Source organism: Cynocephalus volans, chromosome 3, assembly GCF_027409185.1.
Source record: "Cynocephalus volans isolate mCynVol1 chromosome 3, mCynVol1.pri, whole genome shotgun sequence".
Classification (NCBI taxonomy): Eukaryota; Metazoa; Chordata; class Mammalia; order Dermoptera; family Cynocephalidae; genus Cynocephalus; species Cynocephalus volans.
Window position 1 is genome coordinate 9,624,930 of NC_084462.1, and position 20,378 is coordinate 9,645,307.

The window sequence follows — 20,378 nt, forward strand, 5'->3', positions numbered from 1 at the left end:
TGTGTCTCCCCCACCAGACTGGGCACTCCTTGGAAGCAAAGGCTAAATCTGACTCATCTCTGTATCCCCGGCATCACCAAAGAGAGACTGCTGGCCAGAAAGCCTCAGGAAATGACGGATGAATTAATGTTTCTGCCTTTCTCCACATGGCTACCCCACCCTCCACCTTCAGAGTTCAGCTCTGTGTCACTGGGTACTCCCTGACTTTGTTCAGCCAATTCCCCTGTCATTCACCCCACAGCAACAACACCCTCTTCTCCATCTCTAGGAACACACTCAACTCCTGGTTCTGTGACTATTTGGTTACTGTCTTCCTCCCCAATTAGAGAGAGTGGGTACCATGTGTTTTTCGCACCACTGAATCTCCAATGCTTAGCTCGCTGTCCTGCACAGGGTGGGTTTTATCAAAGAGGGTCTGTTGTGGGTTGAATTGTGCCACCCAAAAGGTATGAAGTCCTAGCCCCAGAATCTGTGATTGGACCTTGTTTGTAAACAGGGTCTTTGCAGATGTAATGAGTTAAGATGAGGTCAGACTGGACATGATGGTTCATTTTATTTGTCGATGTGGCTGGGTGATGGGATGCCCAGATATTTGGTCAGACATTATTCTGGGTGTTTCTGTAAGAGTATTTCAGATGAGTTTAACATTCACATCAATGGACAGAGTAAAGCATATGGACCTCCCTAATGTGGATGGTCTTGTCCAATCGGCTGAAGGTCTCAATAGAACAACAGGCAGACCGTGCTCCAGAATAAGAGGGAATCCCTCCTGCCTAACAGCCTTCAAGCTGGGACAGTTTTTTCCTGCCTTCAGACAAACTGACACACTGTCTCTGGCTCTGGATATGGATATGGATATAGCTATAGATCTCTTATTGGATCTGTTTCTCTAAAGAACCCTGACTCGTACACTGGATTTGGAAAGGCTCTGTATTAGTCTGTCTTTATTGCTTATAACAAAATACCTGCAACTGGGTGATTTATAAAGAAAAGCAAAATTTATTGCTCACAGTTTCTGAGGTTGGGAAGTCCAAAGTCCATCTGGTGGTGGCGGCAGCAACCCAGGGGTCTCACATTGCAAGATGGTGGAAGCAGAGAGAGCAAGAGAGACAGACTCTCCTCTTCTTTTAAAGCCCTCAGAACCACACCCCGACCACCATTTTTAATCCATTCACTACTGCACAGTCCTACAATCCAATCACCTCTTCAAGGCTCCAACTTTCAATTACCATAATAGGATTTCCCACCCTCTTAACAGTCACAGTGGGGGCTAAATTTCTAATACATAGAACTTGGGGGACACAATTCAAGCTCCAGTGAGTTCTGGGGGAACATAATTCAATCCACTAGAGGCCCTATATCCAATGATTGGTGTCCTTACATGAAGAGAGAAATTTGAACAGACACGCAGGTAGAACACCCTGTGAAGACAGGCGGAGATCAGAGTGATGCATCTACAAGCCAACAAGCTTTGTTCAAGCCAAAGACTGCCAGCAACCACCAGAAGCTGGAAGAGGCAAGGAAGCATTCTTCCCTAGAGCCTCCAAGGAAAGCATGGACCAGCAGACGCTCTGATTTTGGACTTCCAGCCTCTAGGACAGTGAGAGACTAAATTTCTGCTGTCTTACGCCACTCAGTTTGTGGTACTTTGTTATTGCAACCCAAGAACACTAATGCAGGGTCTCATCAGTAAGAGAGAGACCACTCAGTGTGCTCACGCTGAGGGATTCATGTGAGAGCTGGCTGCACAAGCAATGGAAAAGCTGAGGAGCCAAGAAGGTCCAGGGAGGGAGCGTGGATATTAGCACCAGCAGGAAGCCATGACCACCCCCAGGCTAGACTCTCAGTGGTTCTCAACTGGGGGGATTTTGCCCCCCAGGGGACATTTGTTAATGTCTGGAGACATTCTAATTGCCATGACTAGGGAATGTGGGTGCTACTGGCATTCAGTGGGTGGAAGCCAGGGATGCTGCTGCACATCCTACAAGGCACAGGACAGCCCCCACAACACAGAATGCTCCACCCCCAATGTCAATCATGCTGAGTTTAAGACACCCTGCCCTGGAAGAGCAAATGGAGGAGATGGTGCCACCAGGATCCAGGGCCAGGGTCACCAGATGGAGATGGTGGGAGCTGGAGCCACCAAGAAGATGCAGCAGCTTCCAGAAATATACCTCTCAGATCCCCAGAGTGTAACTGACCTACAGCCCCAGCTACTGGCTCTGAAATCTATCACGTTTGCACCCAGACCACGCTTCCCACCATCTGGTCCTGGCCAGTGACCGAATACAACAGGGATACTGAGGCAAGTCCATTCCCAGGAGACACAGGGCTCTCCAGACTGGTGATTTTGGCTCAAAGACTCCCCGTTGGCTTCACCAAATCTTTCTGAGAACTACGAAGTCGTCAGAGGCTCTTCCTGCCTCGTCTCCTCCCTCTCCCACAGGGACTACCCTGTGTGGTGGTTGGCGGTTCCCCAGCTTCCTCTAGTTCCCTCTCCATGCTTCCCTTACAGCATCTTCCCCTGTGTGTCAGTCTCCAAGACCATCCCCGGTTCATTGATTCGCTAGGAAGAACTCACAGGGTTCAGCCTATAGTCGTACTCGCAGTGATGATTTATTACAGTCAAAGAACACAAAGGACCATCAGCAAAGGGAAAAGGCACATGGGAGGAAATCAGGGGGAAGCCAGGGAAAAGCTTCCACTCTCCCAGTGGAGTCACACAGGACACACTTAATTCCCCCAGCAAGGAGTTGTGAAGACATGTGTGACGTGTTATCTACTACGAAAGTTACTAGGGTAACTCAGTACCCAGGGTTTTCACTTGGGGCTGGTCACACACGCACCCTCAGCTGGTATGTACATGTTATGGGCTGAACGTTTATGTCTACCCAAAAATCACATGTTGAAATCTAATCCCAATGTGATGGTATTAGGAGATGGGTGTCTTTGGGAGGTGATTGGGTCATGAGGGTGGAGCCCTGAATTGGGTCATATAAGCCCTTATAAGAAGAGACTAGAGTTGCGGTCAAGATGGCGGAATAGATGGTCCCCAGCGTCACTCTCTCCCACAAATCAACTAATTTACAACTCTTAAAAAGCAACAACAGCCACGCTGGGGCCACTAGACCTCAAGGGAAGAGGAGGAGAGGCCTACGGAGTGCAGGAAGGTGGCAGAAGCCAGGATGAGAGAAAGAAAAAACCTCTCCGACCATTTCGTGCCACGGCCACTTTAAGGCTGGAACTGCTGAGAGTACAGAGCAGAAGCTGGCAAAAAGCCACAGCTGTGCCCTTTGGATGATGTTGCTTGGACGTGGCAGGGGAGAAAAGGGCCTTGGTGGCCCCCAGGCCAGCAGTACCACCAGAAGAGTTCCCATGGACCCACATAGGACCAAGGAGCCACTCAGAGGCCAGTGAGCATCACAAGGGACCTGCCCATGCCCCATCCCATGGGAAGTGTTTGCAGCACAGGCAGTGGAGGAGACGGGCCCACCAGGAGAACACTGGGGCACAGCAAGGACAGCTGACTGGCACCCCTATCAGCGAAGGACGACTCAGAGGAAACTGGTCAGGAATATAGAATTGCGTGGGGTGCAGTTTGATGAAAAGACTCAGACCCAGACCAGTGTTTCTATACAACCCAGGTGCATCAGATTTCACCAGATCCAGAAGTACCTATAAAGTCAACTATTAAAACCTGAGCTGCACAAAAAGCCTTCCCTAGGGAATCAGCAGCAAAGCAGCAATTTAGCTCAACCACAGAGTTCAAAGACTGGTCCCCACAGGAAATTTCCCCATTTCAGAAGTAAGCAAAGGACAACAAATTAGTTCCAGTGCAGAGTGTAAGTGGTGGGAACAGCAAATAATCCAACACAGAACTGAAAGAAAAAACAAAGTACCCACAACCAGAAACAAAGTTTGATATTAACCAGTAAAGGTCTCATTTCACCAAAGAACACCTATAACACCTAGAAAGATCAGAAGTCCCCTGGACTACCAAGCCAGGAAGGGGGGAAGGGCCGGGGGCCTCAGCCCTGTCCCCCTGATACCCACAACCAATCCCAAGGATGGGGGCCAAGGGCCTCAGTGCTGACCCTGACAGTGCAACCACCCCAGCGACAAACATCTAGCCTCTGCAGGAAAAGCCCTGGGCTCTCACCCTGAGCCAGGGTGGTAGGGTGCCGAGGGTCTCAACCACTCTGCCCCAGGCTCAACCAGCCCAGTGACGGCCAGCAAGCCTCAGCAAGAAGAGCCGCGGGTTCCTGAGCTGGGGTGGTGGGGGGCGAGGGCTATTGCCACACCCCCTTGACATCTGCACCCAGCCTGGCAATAACCAAGCCACTGCTGGTAGCCCACCAGTGTCCCCTGTGGGAATGTGGGGGTTGCCACAGGCCACAATCCCACTCCTCCTCCTTCCTCATTCTTCCATCCCATTTCCTTCCCCTTTCCCCTTCTCCCTCCCAACTGCTCTACAACAAAATCGTAGAATGTAAAAAGATAATATTAATAAAATTTTAAAAATAAATAAGTAATAAAAAAAGAAACTAGACCTCAACTCATAATCCAGAAATAAATAAATATATATATATAAAAAAGCAGAAAGTAGCTCACTCTTTTTCCTCTGTATGAGGACACAACAAGAAGGTGGCCATCTGTAAGCCAGAAGAGGGCCCTCACCAAAACCCGACCATGCTGGCACCCGGATCTCAGACTTCCATCCTCCAGAACTGTGATACATAAATTTCTGTTGTTTATAAGCCACCCAGTCTATGGTATTTTGTTACAGCAGCCCAAACAGATGAAGACAGTATCCAAATTCCAGACTCCCAGAAGGAAAGCAGGTGTTCAGCATAAACCCTATTTTTTTTTTACAAACAGTTTAGGCACAGTGAGCCACTCTTATCAGCTCTGGGAACCCTACATCGCAGGAAAAGATTGACTCAGCAGAGTTGGATTGTCCAAACCCTGAACATTCCAAAGAAAGGTCTGGACCTTGACTGGCTCCTGGGAGATAACCTCTTAGCCCCTGGAACATCCTGCTTGATAAGAGTGTCTTTGTTTACCCAGGGCCTCAGGCATGCCAGATATTCTATGCTAACAATGTGATTTGGGGTGGGGGGGTCCTCCAGTCACACAGTATCAGCTTAGCCTCTGAAGCAGCTGGCCACTGAGCAACTAAAGTGAATCACATGGGTGTTAGACGTCTACACGATCAACTCCCAGGAAAAACCCTCGACACTCAAGGTAAGGGGAACTTCCCTGGTTGGCAATACTTCATCTGTGCTGTCACACATCAATTCTGGAAGAAGTAAGTTCTGTATGCATGACTCCACTGGGAGAGAACAACTGGAAGATCATACCTGGCCTCTCCTGGACTCTGCCCCATGAACCTTTTACCATTACTGATTTTAATCTATTTACTTTCATTGTAATAAACCACAGCTGTGGGTATAACAGCTTTGCTGAGTTCTGTGAGTACTTCTAGCCAATCATTGTACCTGAGGGTGGCCTTGGGGTCACCCAACAATACTTCTGAAATTAAGGTTCCCAAATGCCAGCCAAGGGCCAACCTTGCAAGTAAGCCTTTGTACACATGGCAGCCTCAGACCTGACATGTTTTTTTTTTTTTTTCCTGGCAGCTGGTGGTACAGGGATCTGAAAGCTTGACCTGGTGTTATCTGCACCACACTCTAATAAATGAACCAACCAACAGGACCTAATTCCTAATTTCTGTACAGACAATGTCTTGCACATCTAATTCCATCTTGATATCTGCTTCTTGTGTGAGCAAAGCTAATGGAGAAGAAGTTAGTGTTCCTGTAAGAGCAGGAATCAGGAAACATTTTCTGATTCCTGGACCAGCTATTTAGCAGTTTGGGCTTTGCAGGCCATACAGTCTGTTTCTACTAAATTCTGCCATTATAGTGCAAAAGTAGCCAGACAATATATAAATGAATGGGCATGACTATGTTCCAATAAAACTATATTTATGGACAATGAAATTTGAACTTCAAGTTATAAAATATTATTACTTTGATCTTTTTTCCAATCATTTAAAATGTTAACTATGTAAATGTAAAAATGTTTTTTTTAAAAAAAAAAAGGTAAACTGTAAAATTTTCACTCTCAGGCAGTACAAAAAAAGACAACAACTGGTTTTGGCCCCTGGGCCACAGTTTGCCAACCCCTGCTCTAGACCTTGCTTGGTTTAGTCCACTCCTGGCCTGGCCTTGGGAGCCAGCTGCCCCAGACCTCATCCACAAGGCCAGCATTCTCCTGCCTACCTTCAATGATCCTCAAGGCAAACTCTCGGATGGACTTGAGGGAAGCCAAGTCCAGGTGTCGGGCATTGACACGGTGGTTCAGGGTCTCCCTGCGAATGTCCTTTGCCGCTGCTTCACATTTCTCCATATCTCGACAGGCCAGGATGATGTTGCCTCCTATAAGCACAGGAAAGGAATAAATTTTTTTTAAAAAGCCACTCTTAGGTATTTACTCAAGAAATAAAAATATACATTGACACAAAAATATGCACACAAATGTTCACAACAGCACTATTCACAATAGCCAAAGGGTAGAAACAACACAAATGTCCATCCACAGCTGAATAAATAAACAAAATGCAATGTATCCATACAATGGAATACTATACTGCTACGAAAAGGGATGAAGTTCTGACACATGCTACAACATGGAGGAACTTGAAAACATGCCAAGGGAAAGAAATTAGACACACAGGGCCATACCGTGTATGATTCCATTTATATGATATGTACAGAATAGGTAAATCCACAGGAACAGAAAGCAGATTAGTGGTTTCCTAGGGCTGTGGGGATGGGGAATTAGGAGGTGATGGCTAAAAGGGAGCAATGTTTCTTTCTGAGGTGATAAAATGTTCTACGATTGATTGTGAGGATGGTTGCACCACTCTGTGAATATACTAAAAATAAATAGCACATTTAAATGGGTGAACTGTGTGGTACGTGAATTATATCTTAATAAATTTGCGGGAAAAAAATGTTTAATTAGAAAACTGAGAACAGGAAACAGGGATGGAACAAAAGGTGGAAGGCAATGATGTTGACCGTGTGGATCTGTGTGGTTTTTCCTGCCCTCCGCTGGACCCAGCTGCTCCTGTACATCCCAACAATGGTCCACACTCACTACATCCAAATCAGAGCTCATCAGACCCCCCAGATCTGCTCACTGTCCCAGTGGTAGCCTAACCCTCAGGACAGCAGTGAGTGTGTCTGCCCAATTTTCCTTCTCACCATCTCCTGTAGGATTGCATGTCCCTCCCTTTGGAAAACTTGCCCCACACTTCATGCAAGGGTGGGAGGCCGCCCATCACAGTCCCCTACTGCTCTGACCACACGGGTGGACGAGCCACTTAGGCCTGGTATCAGGGACCTACCCATTTCCCTGGACACCCCACCTCCACAGCCCAAAGAAAGCCTCCCATCCCAGATGACAGCAGCTCTACTCTTCCAGTTACTCACACCAAAAACCTTGCCTCCTCCCTTCCCACGCCTCACCCAACAACACCTGATCCCATTGATTCTACCTTCCAAAGGGATCTGCATGGGATAAGGAGTGTGCTACTCCACCATGGATGTCCTCCATAACCCATCTAACCATGAGAAAAACATCACACAAACCCACAAAGAGAAGCATCCTACAAAACGCCTGGCTAGTAAGACTGGAACAGACTCAGGGCAGGCACGGACCTCTGACCCTGGCCCCAACCCAGACATTAGGACTGAGTCCAATTACAGAAGGAAAGAGAAAGGCCAACACAAAGAGAAAAATCAAAACCAAAATGTGCTGAACATCTGCAATGGTATTACATATACTCATAATGTTGTGCAACCATCACCACAATCCACCTCCAGAACCCACCTCCATCTTCTCAAACTGAAATACCAAACCCACTAAACAACTCCGCATTCCTCCTCCCCCAGGCCCCTTCCTACCACCGTTCCACTTTGTCTCTATGAATTTGACTCCTCTAGGTACCTCATGTAAGTGAAATCATACAGTATTTATCTTTTTTGTGACTAGCTTATTTCACTCAGTATAATGTCCTCAAGGTTCATCCATGTTGTAGCATGTGTCAGAATTTCCCTCCTTTTTAAGGATGAATGATATTCCATTGTATGTATAGACCACATTTTGTTTATCCATTCATCCATGAATGGACACTTGGGTTGCTTCCACATTTGGGCTATTGTGAATAATGCTGCTATGAACATGGGTGTACAAATATCTCAAGACCCAAAAGCAGGCAGGATTTTACCTCTTTTGGCCAGTTCCAAGGCAGTTTGTTTTCCGATGCCCGTGTTGGCGCCTGTCACAATGACTGTCTTTCCAGGTATAGTGGCTTTGCTGGGGCAAGCCCCGCCAGCAACATAGTCCCTACAGGTGAGAAACAGCATAATCATTTCTATATGTTCATTCTCACCCCATGTGCACCTGACTGTATGATCTCAGGCAAATGACCCTTCTGAGCTCACATCTCTCCAAGGGAAAGACAAAAACAACTTCACACCACATCATGGAGTCACTGTCATGTCTCCATACGGGGCTAGACCAAGTCTGGTGTGTGTGAGACCCCCTAAGGTGACAATCACCATTTTATAAATACCCACTGTATGAGTTTCCTATGGCTGCTGTAACAAATTACCACAAACTTAAAACCACACAGATTTATCAGCCTACAGTTCAGAAGTCTGAAATAGGTCTCACTGGGATAAAATCAAGGTGCTGGCAGAGCTGGTTCCTTCTGGAGACTCCAGGGAAGAATCTGTTCCTGTGCCTTCTCTAGCTTCTAGAGGCACCTGCATTCCTTGGCTCGTGGCCTCATCCTCAGTCTTCAAAGTTCATCATATCCACCTCTGCTTCCGTCTTTCCATCTCCTTCTGACTCTGACCTTCCTACCTCCCTTTTATAAGGACCCTATAAGATCACATTTCTCACCCCATACCCCCACCCAATAATCCCAGATAATCTCATCTCAAGGTCTTTAACTTAACCACATCTGCAAAGTCCCCTTTGACATCTAAGGTCACGTGTTCACAGGTTCTGAGGTTTAGGACGTGGACATCTTTAGAAAGCCATTCTTCTGCCTACCACACCCATATCCCACAAAGGCTAAACACTGGAAACAAGCTAATGTCCACCAATAGGAAACCAGCCACATTAACACTACCTCCACAGGAAAGAACACTGTGCAATACAGTGGCCACCAGCCACTTGAAGCTAATTTTTAATTTAAATTAATAAAAATTAAAGTTATACTTTATGCTCAATAGCCACATGTGGTCAGTGGCTATCATAGTGGACAGTGCAAATATAGAACACTTCCCTCATCACAGAAAAATCTACTTGACAGTGCTGTTATAGAATACTTGGTAGCTGTTTTTTTTTAACTGAGGTAAACCAGTGGTAAACATTTTCTGTATAGGGCCAGATAGTGAATATTTTCAACATTGTGATCCATATGGTCTGTCACAACTACTCAACTCAACCGTTGTAGCATAAAAGCAGCCACAGGCAATACATAAAACAAATGGACATGGCTGTGTTCAAATAAAACTTTATTTATAAAATCAGAGAGTAGACCAAAGTCAGCCTGAGAGCCACAGTTTGCAGACCCACCACTATTTTGCTGAGGATGCTGCATAATTTGAGTAACATTTAATGATGACACTACCTACCTCACAAGGTTTTTGTGACAATCCAGAGTTAAGCTATAAGATGTGTTTGCCAAAGGCCCTGGCACACAGTATGTGCTCAAGAAAACATTACTGCCTCCACCCCTAGAAGTCATTCTGAAAATAGGAGGGTGAACTCACAGTGCTGGGCAAACAAAATTCTCTTATTAAATACTTGCAGCAACCCCAGTGAGGTGGAAAAAGGTCATTTTCCTCATCTTATAGATGACCTGCCAAAGGTCACACAGTAGGAAAAGTCAGGATTCAAAGCCAGGTCAGTATGATGTTAAGGTCAATGATCTTAAACCACCACCCCCACGTGCTACTAAATCTCCACCACAGTCCAATCAACCTCAGTGTATTTTATTTATATATTTATTTATTTATTTGGGACAGCTGGCTGGCACAGAGCTCCTAACCTTTGACCTCTGTTATAAAACCCAGTTCTAACCAACTGAGCTAACCAGCCAGCCCCTTACTATTTATTATTGTATCATATTATATTAGTTATACATTATCATTCATTATCTTTAATTTTATTTATTTTTTTCATCTACTAAATTCTTGTTTGTATTTGGGTATATATTTTTAATTGACAAGTAAAAGTTGTATATATTTATCATATACAACATGTTCTAAAATATGTATACACCGTGGAATAGCTAAATCAAGCTAACATATGCATTACCTCATACTTTTTTTGTGTGTGGTAAGAAAACTTAAAATCTACTCTCAGCAATTTTCAAGTACACAATACATTGTCATTAACAATAATCACCATGTTGTACAGTACATCTATTTATTTTTGAACAGGAAATACATTTACATGATTCAGAATTTTAAATCTCATAAATCTTCCTCCCACCCTGTCCCCCAGTTAACACACTTCCCCTCTCCAGAGGCAACTGATACTGCCAGGTTTTGTGGGGTTTTTTCTTTTTTCACTTTTTTTTTTTTCCTTTTTATTGTGTAAAATACACAAAACATAAAATTTACTCTTTTAACTACTTCTAAAGTATATAGTTCAGTGGTATTATGTACATTCATAATGTTGTGCAACCATCAACACCATCCATCTCTGGAACTCTTCTTATCTTGTAAAACTGAAACTCTGTACTTGTTAAACATTAATTCTCATTCTCCTACCCTCCCAGAATGGCAACCACCATTCTACTTTCTGTCTCTATGAATCTGACTATCTTGTTCATTATTCTTTATCACATTAGTGACATCACATCCAGTAAGTCCTGTTGGCACTACCTACCCAGAACCCTACCACTTCTCCACTCTGTGGAGCCTTCCAATCCACTGTCAGCACAAACCCGATGCTTGCAGGAGCATCCTCTAGGGCTCTGCGCTCACCTCCCCTCACTTTGTCCCTCAACACCTTGGCCAGAGAGATCTTACTAAAGCACACAGCAGATAACGTTGCTCTCCTGCTCAAAACTCTCCAAAGATTTCCACCTCTGTCAAGTGTAAAAGCCAAAGACTAGTTCTCTCTGTACCCAAAACACCCTGGACAGGGCCAAGCACACAGGAAGCCTCAGGAAATAGCTGAGCATATGAAAAAGGGGATCATTTTTACAGTAAGCAAAGAAATACAAATTAAAGGAAATACTATTGTCTCCCCTTTCATCACATTTGGAAAGGATTTTTAAAAATAAAAAATAAATTTAAAAAAAATAATAATACCCAGAGCTGCAGGAGATGTGAGGAAACCAGCACTTTACTCAAATACTCACAGAAAAGTCCACTAAATCTTTCAGAGTGGTGATTTAGTCTTAGGTGTCAAAGCTATAAATGTGTGTGCTCTCTCTGGACCCCTTCCAGACATTTGTCCTAAGGGTTCTGGTACATATCCAAGAGTTACATTCATTCAGTGTTATTTCTAACTGCAGGAAAAAATCAGACAACTCAAAAAGTCCTTAGAAGGATGGATTACAACGTAGCCACAGGATGAGACTCTCTAGAACCATCCAAATAACAGGTCTGCAAGAACATGTACAAACTTGCCCCCTTTAATGCTAAATGAACAGTGGAAATAAAACAGAATACAAAGAACACAGTCATCTCTTGGTATCCTATCAGTGGGGGACTGGTTCCAGGATCCCCCATGGATACCAAAAGCTGTGGATGCTGAAGTCTCTTATATAAAATGGCACAGTATTAGCATATAACCTACACACATCCTTCCATGATGATTTAATACTTTAAATCATCTCTAGATTACTTATTACACCTAACAGTGTGAATGCTAGGTACACAGTTGTTATACTGTTTTTATTTGTATTTTCATTATTGATTGTATGGGTGTATTAGTCGGGTTCTCCAGAGAAACTGAATCAATAGGATATGTTATAATTATATGAGAGGGATTTATTAGGGGAATTAGCTCACGTGGCTATGAAGAAAAGTCTCACAATAGACCGTTTATAAACTGGATGCTGGTAGCGTGTCTCAGTCCAAGTCCAAAGGCCTCAGAACCAGGGAAGCTGATGGTATCCTTGGTGTAAGTTCTGGAACCCAAAAGCTGAAGAGTCTCGAGCTCTGATGTCCACGGACAGGAGAGAAGAGTGTATCCCAGCTCCAGTCGATCGAGAGAGCTTTACCTCTTTCCTCGTCTTTTGTTCTCTCCAGACCCCCAGTGGACTGGACAGTTCCCACCCACACTGAGGGTGGGCCTTTCCCACCCAGGCCACTCAGACTCTCATACTAATCTCTGCTGGAAACACCCTCATGGACACAACTAAAAAGATAGCTTTACCAGGTTTCTCAGCATTCCTTCATCTAACCAAGCTGACACCTAAAATTAACCTTCACACGTCCACCCCTTGTCAACTTGGTGTCCGTCCATACTATCTCCTCAAATCACACTTAATTTTCAAATAGTACAATAACGTAATAATTTCGCCTAACATGATACATATCCTGTGTACAACCACAAACGCATTAATCCCTTTCCAAGAAAAAAAGGTAAAGTCGTTAGACGTTTACCACCCACTTTGGGCTGCTTTCGCAAGCAACCCAACTCCAGGAAGACTCGAGCCCAGTGACTGGGGGCCGCTACCGGCCTCACACCAGCCACAAGCCTTGACCTCTCTCTTCAAAGTTCTTTTCGGGCCAGCCCGTGGCTCACTCGGGAGAGTGTGGTCTGATAACACCCAGGCCCTGGGTTCAGATCCCATATAGGGATGGCCGGTTGGCTCACTGGGAGAGTGTGGTGCTGACAACACCAAGTCAAGGGTTAAGATCCCCTTACCGGTCATCTTTTAAAAAAAAAAAAAGTTCTTTTCACCTTTCCCTTACAGTACTTGTTGACTACAGGTCTCATGCCGGTATTTAGCCTGAATTTTCTGTATTAGTCCTTTTTGTGTTGCTATAACAGAAATACCTGAGACTGGGTTATTTATAAAGAAAAACAAAATTTATTGCTTACAGTTTCTGAGACTGGGAAGTCCAAAGTCCATCTGTTGGTGGCAACATGACCCAGGTGTCTCACATTGCAAGATGGTGGAAGGAGAGAGCAGAGAGAGCAAGAGACAGAGCTTCTCATTCATTCTCTTTTTAAAGCCCTCAGAACCACACTCCTGACCACCATTTTTAATCCATTCCCTAAAGCATGATCCTACAATCTAATCACCTCTTCAAGGCTCCACATTTCAATTACCATAATAGGATTTCCCACCCTCTTACCAGTCACAGTGGGGACCAAGTTTCTAATACATAAAACTTGGGGACACAAGTCAAGCTTCAGTGAGTTGGGGGGGGACATAATCCACTACTATGGGTTTTTAAAAATATTTTCGATCTCCAGTTGATCGAATCTGTAGGTGCAAAACGTCCAGATAGGGAGGGTCTGTACACAGTGGCGGAAAGACTTGGGGGTTCTTAAGTCAGACATGCTTGAGTTCCACCTGGGCTTCCCACTCACCAGCTGAGTTAACATTGAAAGGAATTTTCCCCAAGTGCAGAATAAATGGCAATTACTAATCTGCACATTCAGTGTAATCCCAACTTTCTCAGTAAAGGAAAGAAAGACACGAGAGAGGAAGGAAAGGAGGGAGAAAGGAAAACACAGAAACACAAAACGTATACGTACATGTCTCATGCAATAGGATCTTCCCACTTACTGAGGTGTACGATCACATGTGTTTCTTTAATTTCAGATAACGAGAGTTTAGGCGGCACACATTTGACAAAGATTCTTTGAAAGGTCTGGCCAAACATTAATCAGGCTTCTGACCTGTGTACATCCTAGCAGAAGCAAGTCTTAGCAAAAGAACACTTTTGGTCAGTTTAGCAAGAACCCCCCACCCTCGATATCTGATCACACTCTGTGTCTGATCAGATCTCTCATCCGCCACCATCCGAGGTGACATCTAATCACTCTGGCCTGTCTTCAGCGAGAATCTTGCAGGTTAGTTTAGCCCAAATCCCCCTTACCCCGATGTTTCCTCTTTGTAATTTTCCACCCACGGACCCCACCCTGCTCCTTGGCTGTAAAGCCCCACATGCCCAGCTGTATTCGGAGTGAAGCCCGATATCTCTTCCCCACCGCCGTGGTCCCCGGACATATTTTGATGGTCCTGATATAAAGTCTTCGTCGTTACCGTGCTTTCACCGGTGGCACTGAACAATTTTCTTAACACATTTTCCTGGCACCTAGGCCAGCATGTAACATACGAGAAGTGCTCAATAAGTATTTGCTGAATGAATGAATCAATCAATCAATTAAAAGTCCGGAAAGAGTAAACCAAAATGTTTACAAGGGCCCAGACCCAGCCCCTCCTCTGGATGACCTTGGGCCGGTGACAGGCCCTGTCCGAGGCTTGGTTTGCCTCTCACATTCTGGGAGGGCACCGTGGGCCGGGTGAACTGAAGGACTCCCGGGTCGGCGAGGAGTTGGTGACCTTTCCCGAGCCTTCCCTCCCTCCCCGCTGCCAACCAACCCGCCATTACAGCGCACGCAGGGCCTAGCACATACTCACTTGAGCAGCACGGCGCCACCCACCGCTGTGCCCAGCACGGACAGCGGCAGCAGGTAGCGGCTCATATCGACCAGGGAGCGGGGTCGGCTACGGAGCTGCTCAGAAGAGCTTCCCTAGGAGCCACGCGCGGGGAGGCGCAGGCGCAGCAGGGCCGATGGTTTCCGGAAGAGTCCTGGGAGGGGGCGTGGCACGGAGCCTGGGGGCGGGGCCTACGGGGATGGGCACCTACCGCTTTTACAGCTGGGAATGGTAGTTTCAAGAGCCGGGGGCGGGGCCGTATCTTGGGGGCGGGGCCAACGTGCCCGTTCGAATGACGTCACATCGCTCTTGATAAGGCACTGCGCAGTTCTGGAGAGTGTCCGAATCCCACAGGTACTGCCTCCAGACTGCGGCCCTCTGTGGGTTCTTCAGATATATCAGCCTGTTTCCTCACCTAAAACTATGTTTACCAGTAGTACCTTCTTCGAAAACTTTGTGGGAGCATTCGATAATTTTGATGTTCAGAAACCAAGGCCTACTAGCCCTGGGGGTACCCAAACTCCTGGGATCTTGAGGGAGGTGGGTCTGGGGGCCTGAACTCCTGGGTCTGAGAGAGGAGGGGCTGGGGACCTGAACTCCTGAGTCAGGGAGGGAAGTAGTGGGAGGGGCTGACTCCGGGGCTCCCAGGGTTCCCGTCCACCCTGTAACTACAGAGACAAGAGATGGGATGGAGCCACTGACGCTGCAGTTAGCACCCGCCCCAGCTCCTTCTTTCTACCTGCCCCAGGGGCCCAAAGAGGCTCTTTCCCATCTCAAATCCGTACAGAGGTCTTCCTGTACTCTGCCCGTGCCACCTCTCTTAGATTGAGTATCACAGACTGTCCTGCACTTACCTGTTGGTGTTTGTCGCCCCCACCAAACTGGAATAGACTTCTGGGCACCTGCACCCCCTCTCTGGCTCAGCTCACCACCGATGAGCAATTATACCTGATCCCCACCTCCAACCCCTAACATTTCCTAAGCTTCCAGGAGTTGGCAACACTGGAAATGCAGAGAAGATCCCCCTAACTAGGAGTAAGTTTTCTTCCCCATCATACAAGTTGTCATCATCTGAGTCCTGCTATAATGGAGGTTACACAGGCAGGAAGGGCTATTTTAAGACCTTTGTAGTCCTAAACCACTCACCACCTCAAAATATTCAAACATATTCAGACCACATCCCACATTGTGTTTTGTTGTGTTTGGGGCTTCTGTTATTTTAAAAAATGGCCATAAGAAGCTCCTAGAAAAAGAATAAATAAATAAAAACTTTTAAATCGTCAAAGGACACAAAATTTCAGTTAGACAGGAGGAATAAGTTCAAGAGGTCTACTGTACAACACGGTGCCTATAGTTAATAAGAATATATTGTATATTTGAAAATTGCTGAGAGTGGATTTTACATGTTCTCACCACAAAAATATAAATATGTGAGGTGACACATATGTTTAATAGCTTGATTTAACCATTCTACAATGTATACTTATATCAAAACATCATGTTGTACACCCTAAATATATACAACTTTTACATATATACAAATATATATCTATTTAAAAACTAAATTAAAAAAAATAAAATTTTCGGTGCTGTAACACCAAAGTCAAAGGTTCAGACGCCCGTATGGGCCAGCTGCCAAAAAAAAGATAAAAAATTAAAGTTTGACGGGGGTGGGGAGAGATGCTAGGACCCAGCAATCTCACTCCTAGATTTTTAACCAAGAGAAATAGAATATATGTCCACACAAAGACTTATATATACGAATGATCATAACAGCTTTACCCATCCCAACCAAAAGCTGGAAACAACCAAAATGTTAACAGTTGAATAGATAAGCAATTACGGTAAATTCATACAATTACAATAAACAACAATAAAAAGGAACAAACTGCTGATAGTTGTGACAACACAGATGAACCTCCAAATCATTCTCCTGGGTGAAAGAAACCAGACACAAAGGACCACAAGCCATATGATTCCAGTTATATAACGTTCTAGAAAAGACAAAGCTGTTGAGAAAGAAGCAGATCAGGAGCTTCCAGGGGCAGAGGGCGTGGGCGACGGAATTATTGCAAAGGTAACTTTTTGAGATTTTGAAAATAGTCTCTATCTTGATCATAATAATGGTTATACACTTGTCAAAATTCATCAATGTGTTCACTTAAAAATAGTGAAGTTTTGGATGTAAGTCATACCACAATAAAGCTGATCAAAATGAAAAAAAAAATAAAAAAAACACTGAAAAGATATTTTATTATTTTGTTTTGGAAATTATTTGACCACAAGTAGCTCGTTTGATTTATGACTGAATCCAGTTTGTCAGCAATCAGCAGGCATACTTGAGAATTCTTACGAAGTGGGAAATACCTGACTAATAAATTGTTTCCAAGTGTCCCAAAAGATTTCTGAATACTGGCTTTGACATTTAATAAAGTTTATGTAATATTTTGTTTTGTAGACATAGAATGAAATGTGTTCACTTGGCTTCATAACTTGCCCAGTTTGGAGCTAATGTTTTTTTGGTTTGGGTTTTGGTTTTGAAGAAATGTATCTTGCTTTTGCAGTGCCCTGAAAACTGTGTGCTTTGGTTCCAGACACTGGATGCCCCAAGTAGACACAATAGCCCTGGGTCCAGGATCTGTAAATGGAGACAAAGCCTAGGAGTTAGGGAAATCTTCCCAGAGAAGGGAAAATCTTTATAGGGTTTTGAAGGATGAGTAGGAGCTCTTTAAGTGGACTGAGCGGAGAGGGGTAACATAGATAGACATAACAGCATATGCAAAGGCTAGGCTTCATGAGGCAAGTTGCTTGGAGAGTAACAGATTGGGACAGTAAGAGGGTGACTTGAAGCAGGAGGCAACAGGCAAGAGATGTGGCTAAAGAGAAAAGAATAAGGGCTGGCCGGTTAGCTCAGTTGGTTAGAGCACAGCCTTGTAACACCAAGGTCAAGGGTTCAGTTGCCCATGCCAGCCAGCCACTATAAAACAACAAAAAACAAAAAAGAGAGAAAGGAATAAAAATAAAAAATAATGACAGCTACTATTTATTGAGTCCCTAGTATTTGCCATATATTGTACTGAGCAGCAGCTAAATATCTCATTTAATCCACACAACAAAACAAAAAAAGGTTTGCTGTTGGGGATGTAGCAAAGATGGTTGGGTCTGGTGAGAGGACCTTCCCCTTTCTGAGACTGTTGGAATTAAGGGCTCCTGGGCTGCAGAGAAAGTGAGGCCTGGGAAGGTGGAAAGGGCCATAAAGGCTGTGGTAAAGAACCCCAGACATGGATCTAGACTGATCTTGTTTCAAATCCCTACTCCATCTCTTCTAGATGTATACCTTGGACAATAATTTCCCCTCCCTCAACTTCTGGCTTCTTTTACTAACCCAAATCACAAAGAGTTAGCATCCTTAATATGTAAAGAGCTTTTATCAATCAATAATTAATTTTTTAAAAGGCTCACCCCCAACAGAAAGAGGGGAACACAGGCAAAGAACATGATAGGCAATTTGCAAAGAAAGAAAGTCAACTCACACATGAAACTACTCAGCTTTAATGAGTATCAAAGAAGTGCTCCTTAAAACAATGATAAGATAATATTTTTCAATTATCAGATTGGCAGAATGAAATCAATAATACCCAGTGATGGCAAGGATGTGGGAAAACATGTACTCATACTCTGCTGGTGGGAGTGTCAAGTTAGTACAGCCCTCCCAAAAGGTCATTCAGCAATCTGTAGCAAAACCATCATCTGTGCATATCTTTGACCTAGCCATTTTCCTTGTAAGAATTTATGCTAAGGGAATAATTGATCATTCAGAAAGAAACATACACAGGAAAATGTTCCTTACAGCCTTGACTCTACTAGTAAGATACTAGAAGCAAATAAAATCAACTTCAATGTCCATCAGTAAGTTAGTGGTCAGTCACTCCTTTCAACAGTTATTTAGCACCTACTGTATCCCAGACACCAAGCTAGACACTGGGAATTTGGTGACAAGACAGACAAGGTTCCTGCCCTCATAGATCCCCTGACAAGAACAGTCAAGTTTAATTCATCTGTACTTGTCTCTGGAAAGATTCAGAACACAGCTTCATAGGGCTTAAAAGTTTAAGAAATTCTATGAGTTCCTTCATTTACCTCCAATACAATGGTGGGACAGCAGGCTGCGGAGTGAACCACAAGACTGATTCTCTTTTTTTTTTTTTTTGGCAGCTCACCAGTGGGAAGGATCCAAACCCTTTGGTGTTTTCAACAGCAAGCTCTCACCAACTGAGCTCACCCGCCAGCCCTGATTCTCTACTTACTTGTATATTTTTAGAGCTAAAAAAAAAAAAAAAAAAAACTATAATATTCTGTGTGGGGTCTTTGCCAAGTAGAGTGTTTTCCATGTTTTGTTCATCTACATTTTCTCATTGTTATTGGGTAATAGTTTCTTGCTTGTGTAGGTGAAACCATACTGTGAGAAGTAGTAAAGGGCAGTATTTAAGAACATGGGCACAGCAAACCAAGTGTCCATCAGTGGATGAATGGATAAAGGAAATGTGGTCTATGATACAATGGAATATTATCCACCCCTAAAAGGGAGGAAATTCTGGCACATGCTACAACATGGATGAACCTTGAGGGCATTGTACTAAGTGAAATAAAAAGACATAAAAGTCATAAAAAGACAAATATTGCATGTTCCACTTTTATGAGGTTCTTCCTAGGGGAGTCAAATTCATAGGGACAGAAAATAGAATGGTGGTTGCCAGGGGCTGGGGAGAGGCAGGATTGGGGAGTTAGTGTTTAATAATGGGTACAAGATGAAAAGAATTCTGGGGCCGGCCCGTGGCTCACTCGGGAGAACGTGGTGCTGACAACACCAAGTCAAGGGTTAAGATTCCCTTACTGGTCATCTTTAAAAAAAAAAAAAAAGAAGAAGAATTCTGGAAATGTATGGTGGTGACGGTCGCACAACAATGTGAATGTACGAAACAGTTCTTACTGAACATTATGCTTAAAAATAGTTAAGAAGGTAAATTTCATGTTATGTGTATTTTACCACAATTAAAAATATAGAAAAATTCACCAGCCGGCCACAAAAAAATTTTTTTTAAGTTTTAAAAATAAAGAAATATTGAAAAATTAAATAACATGAGCACTCAGTTCAGACACTGATTCTCTCAAACTTGAAAAAAAGCTCTGTTCCTTTCTTGGCCTTTTTCTCTTCTTATATAAACTGGGGTGCTAATATCATCTACCTCTAGGGCAGGGGTTGGCAAACTTTTTCTGCAAAGGACCAGACAGTAAATAATTTCAGCTTTGCCAGCCATGTGGTTGCTGTTGCACCTGCTCTGCTGTGGTAGCGCAAACGCAGCCACAGATTATATGCAGACAAATGAGCATAGCTGTGTTCCAATAAAACTTGATTTACAAAAACAAGTGGTGGGCCATAGTTTGCCAGCCCCTGTCATAGAATTTGGAAGAATGACAGAAAGTCGTTCATGAGGAGCACCTAATGCATAGTAAGTGACAGAACACTGCTGGCTGTTAACGTTGTTATTATAAAGAGAACAATGCATACAAATTACTTCTCCTGAAGACCTCCCACCTGATTCTCAGACACACCCAAGCTGGTTAGAACATCTCTTTGGACTCCAGGTAGGCTGTGCAT

General features: G+C 44.2%; 1 protein-coding gene across 4 annotated transcripts in view; it reads right to left on the reverse strand.

The window, feature by feature from the left end:
* The window catches only part of RDH13 (retinol dehydrogenase 13), a 31,836-nt gene extending 17,005 nt beyond the window's left edge, over positions 1 to 14,831 (reverse strand). For 3 of the 4 annotated variants that reach the window (XM_063089476.1, XM_063089475.1, XM_063089473.1), the window contains exons 1-3: positions 14,702 to 14,831; positions 8,297 to 8,415; positions 6,285 to 6,440 (exon numbers count right to left, since the gene is read on the reverse strand). In XM_063089476.1, the coding sequence (XP_062945546.1) occupies positions 6,285 to 6,440; positions 8,297 to 8,415; positions 14,702 to 14,766 (340 nt within the window). In that variant the 5' untranslated portion in view covers positions 14,767 to 14,831. The remainder of the gene's footprint in view (positions 1 to 6,284; positions 6,441 to 8,296; positions 8,416 to 14,701) is intronic. The other variant, XM_063089477.1, reaches the window with a different exon arrangement.
* Positions 14,832 to 20,378: the final 5,547 nt, after the last annotated feature.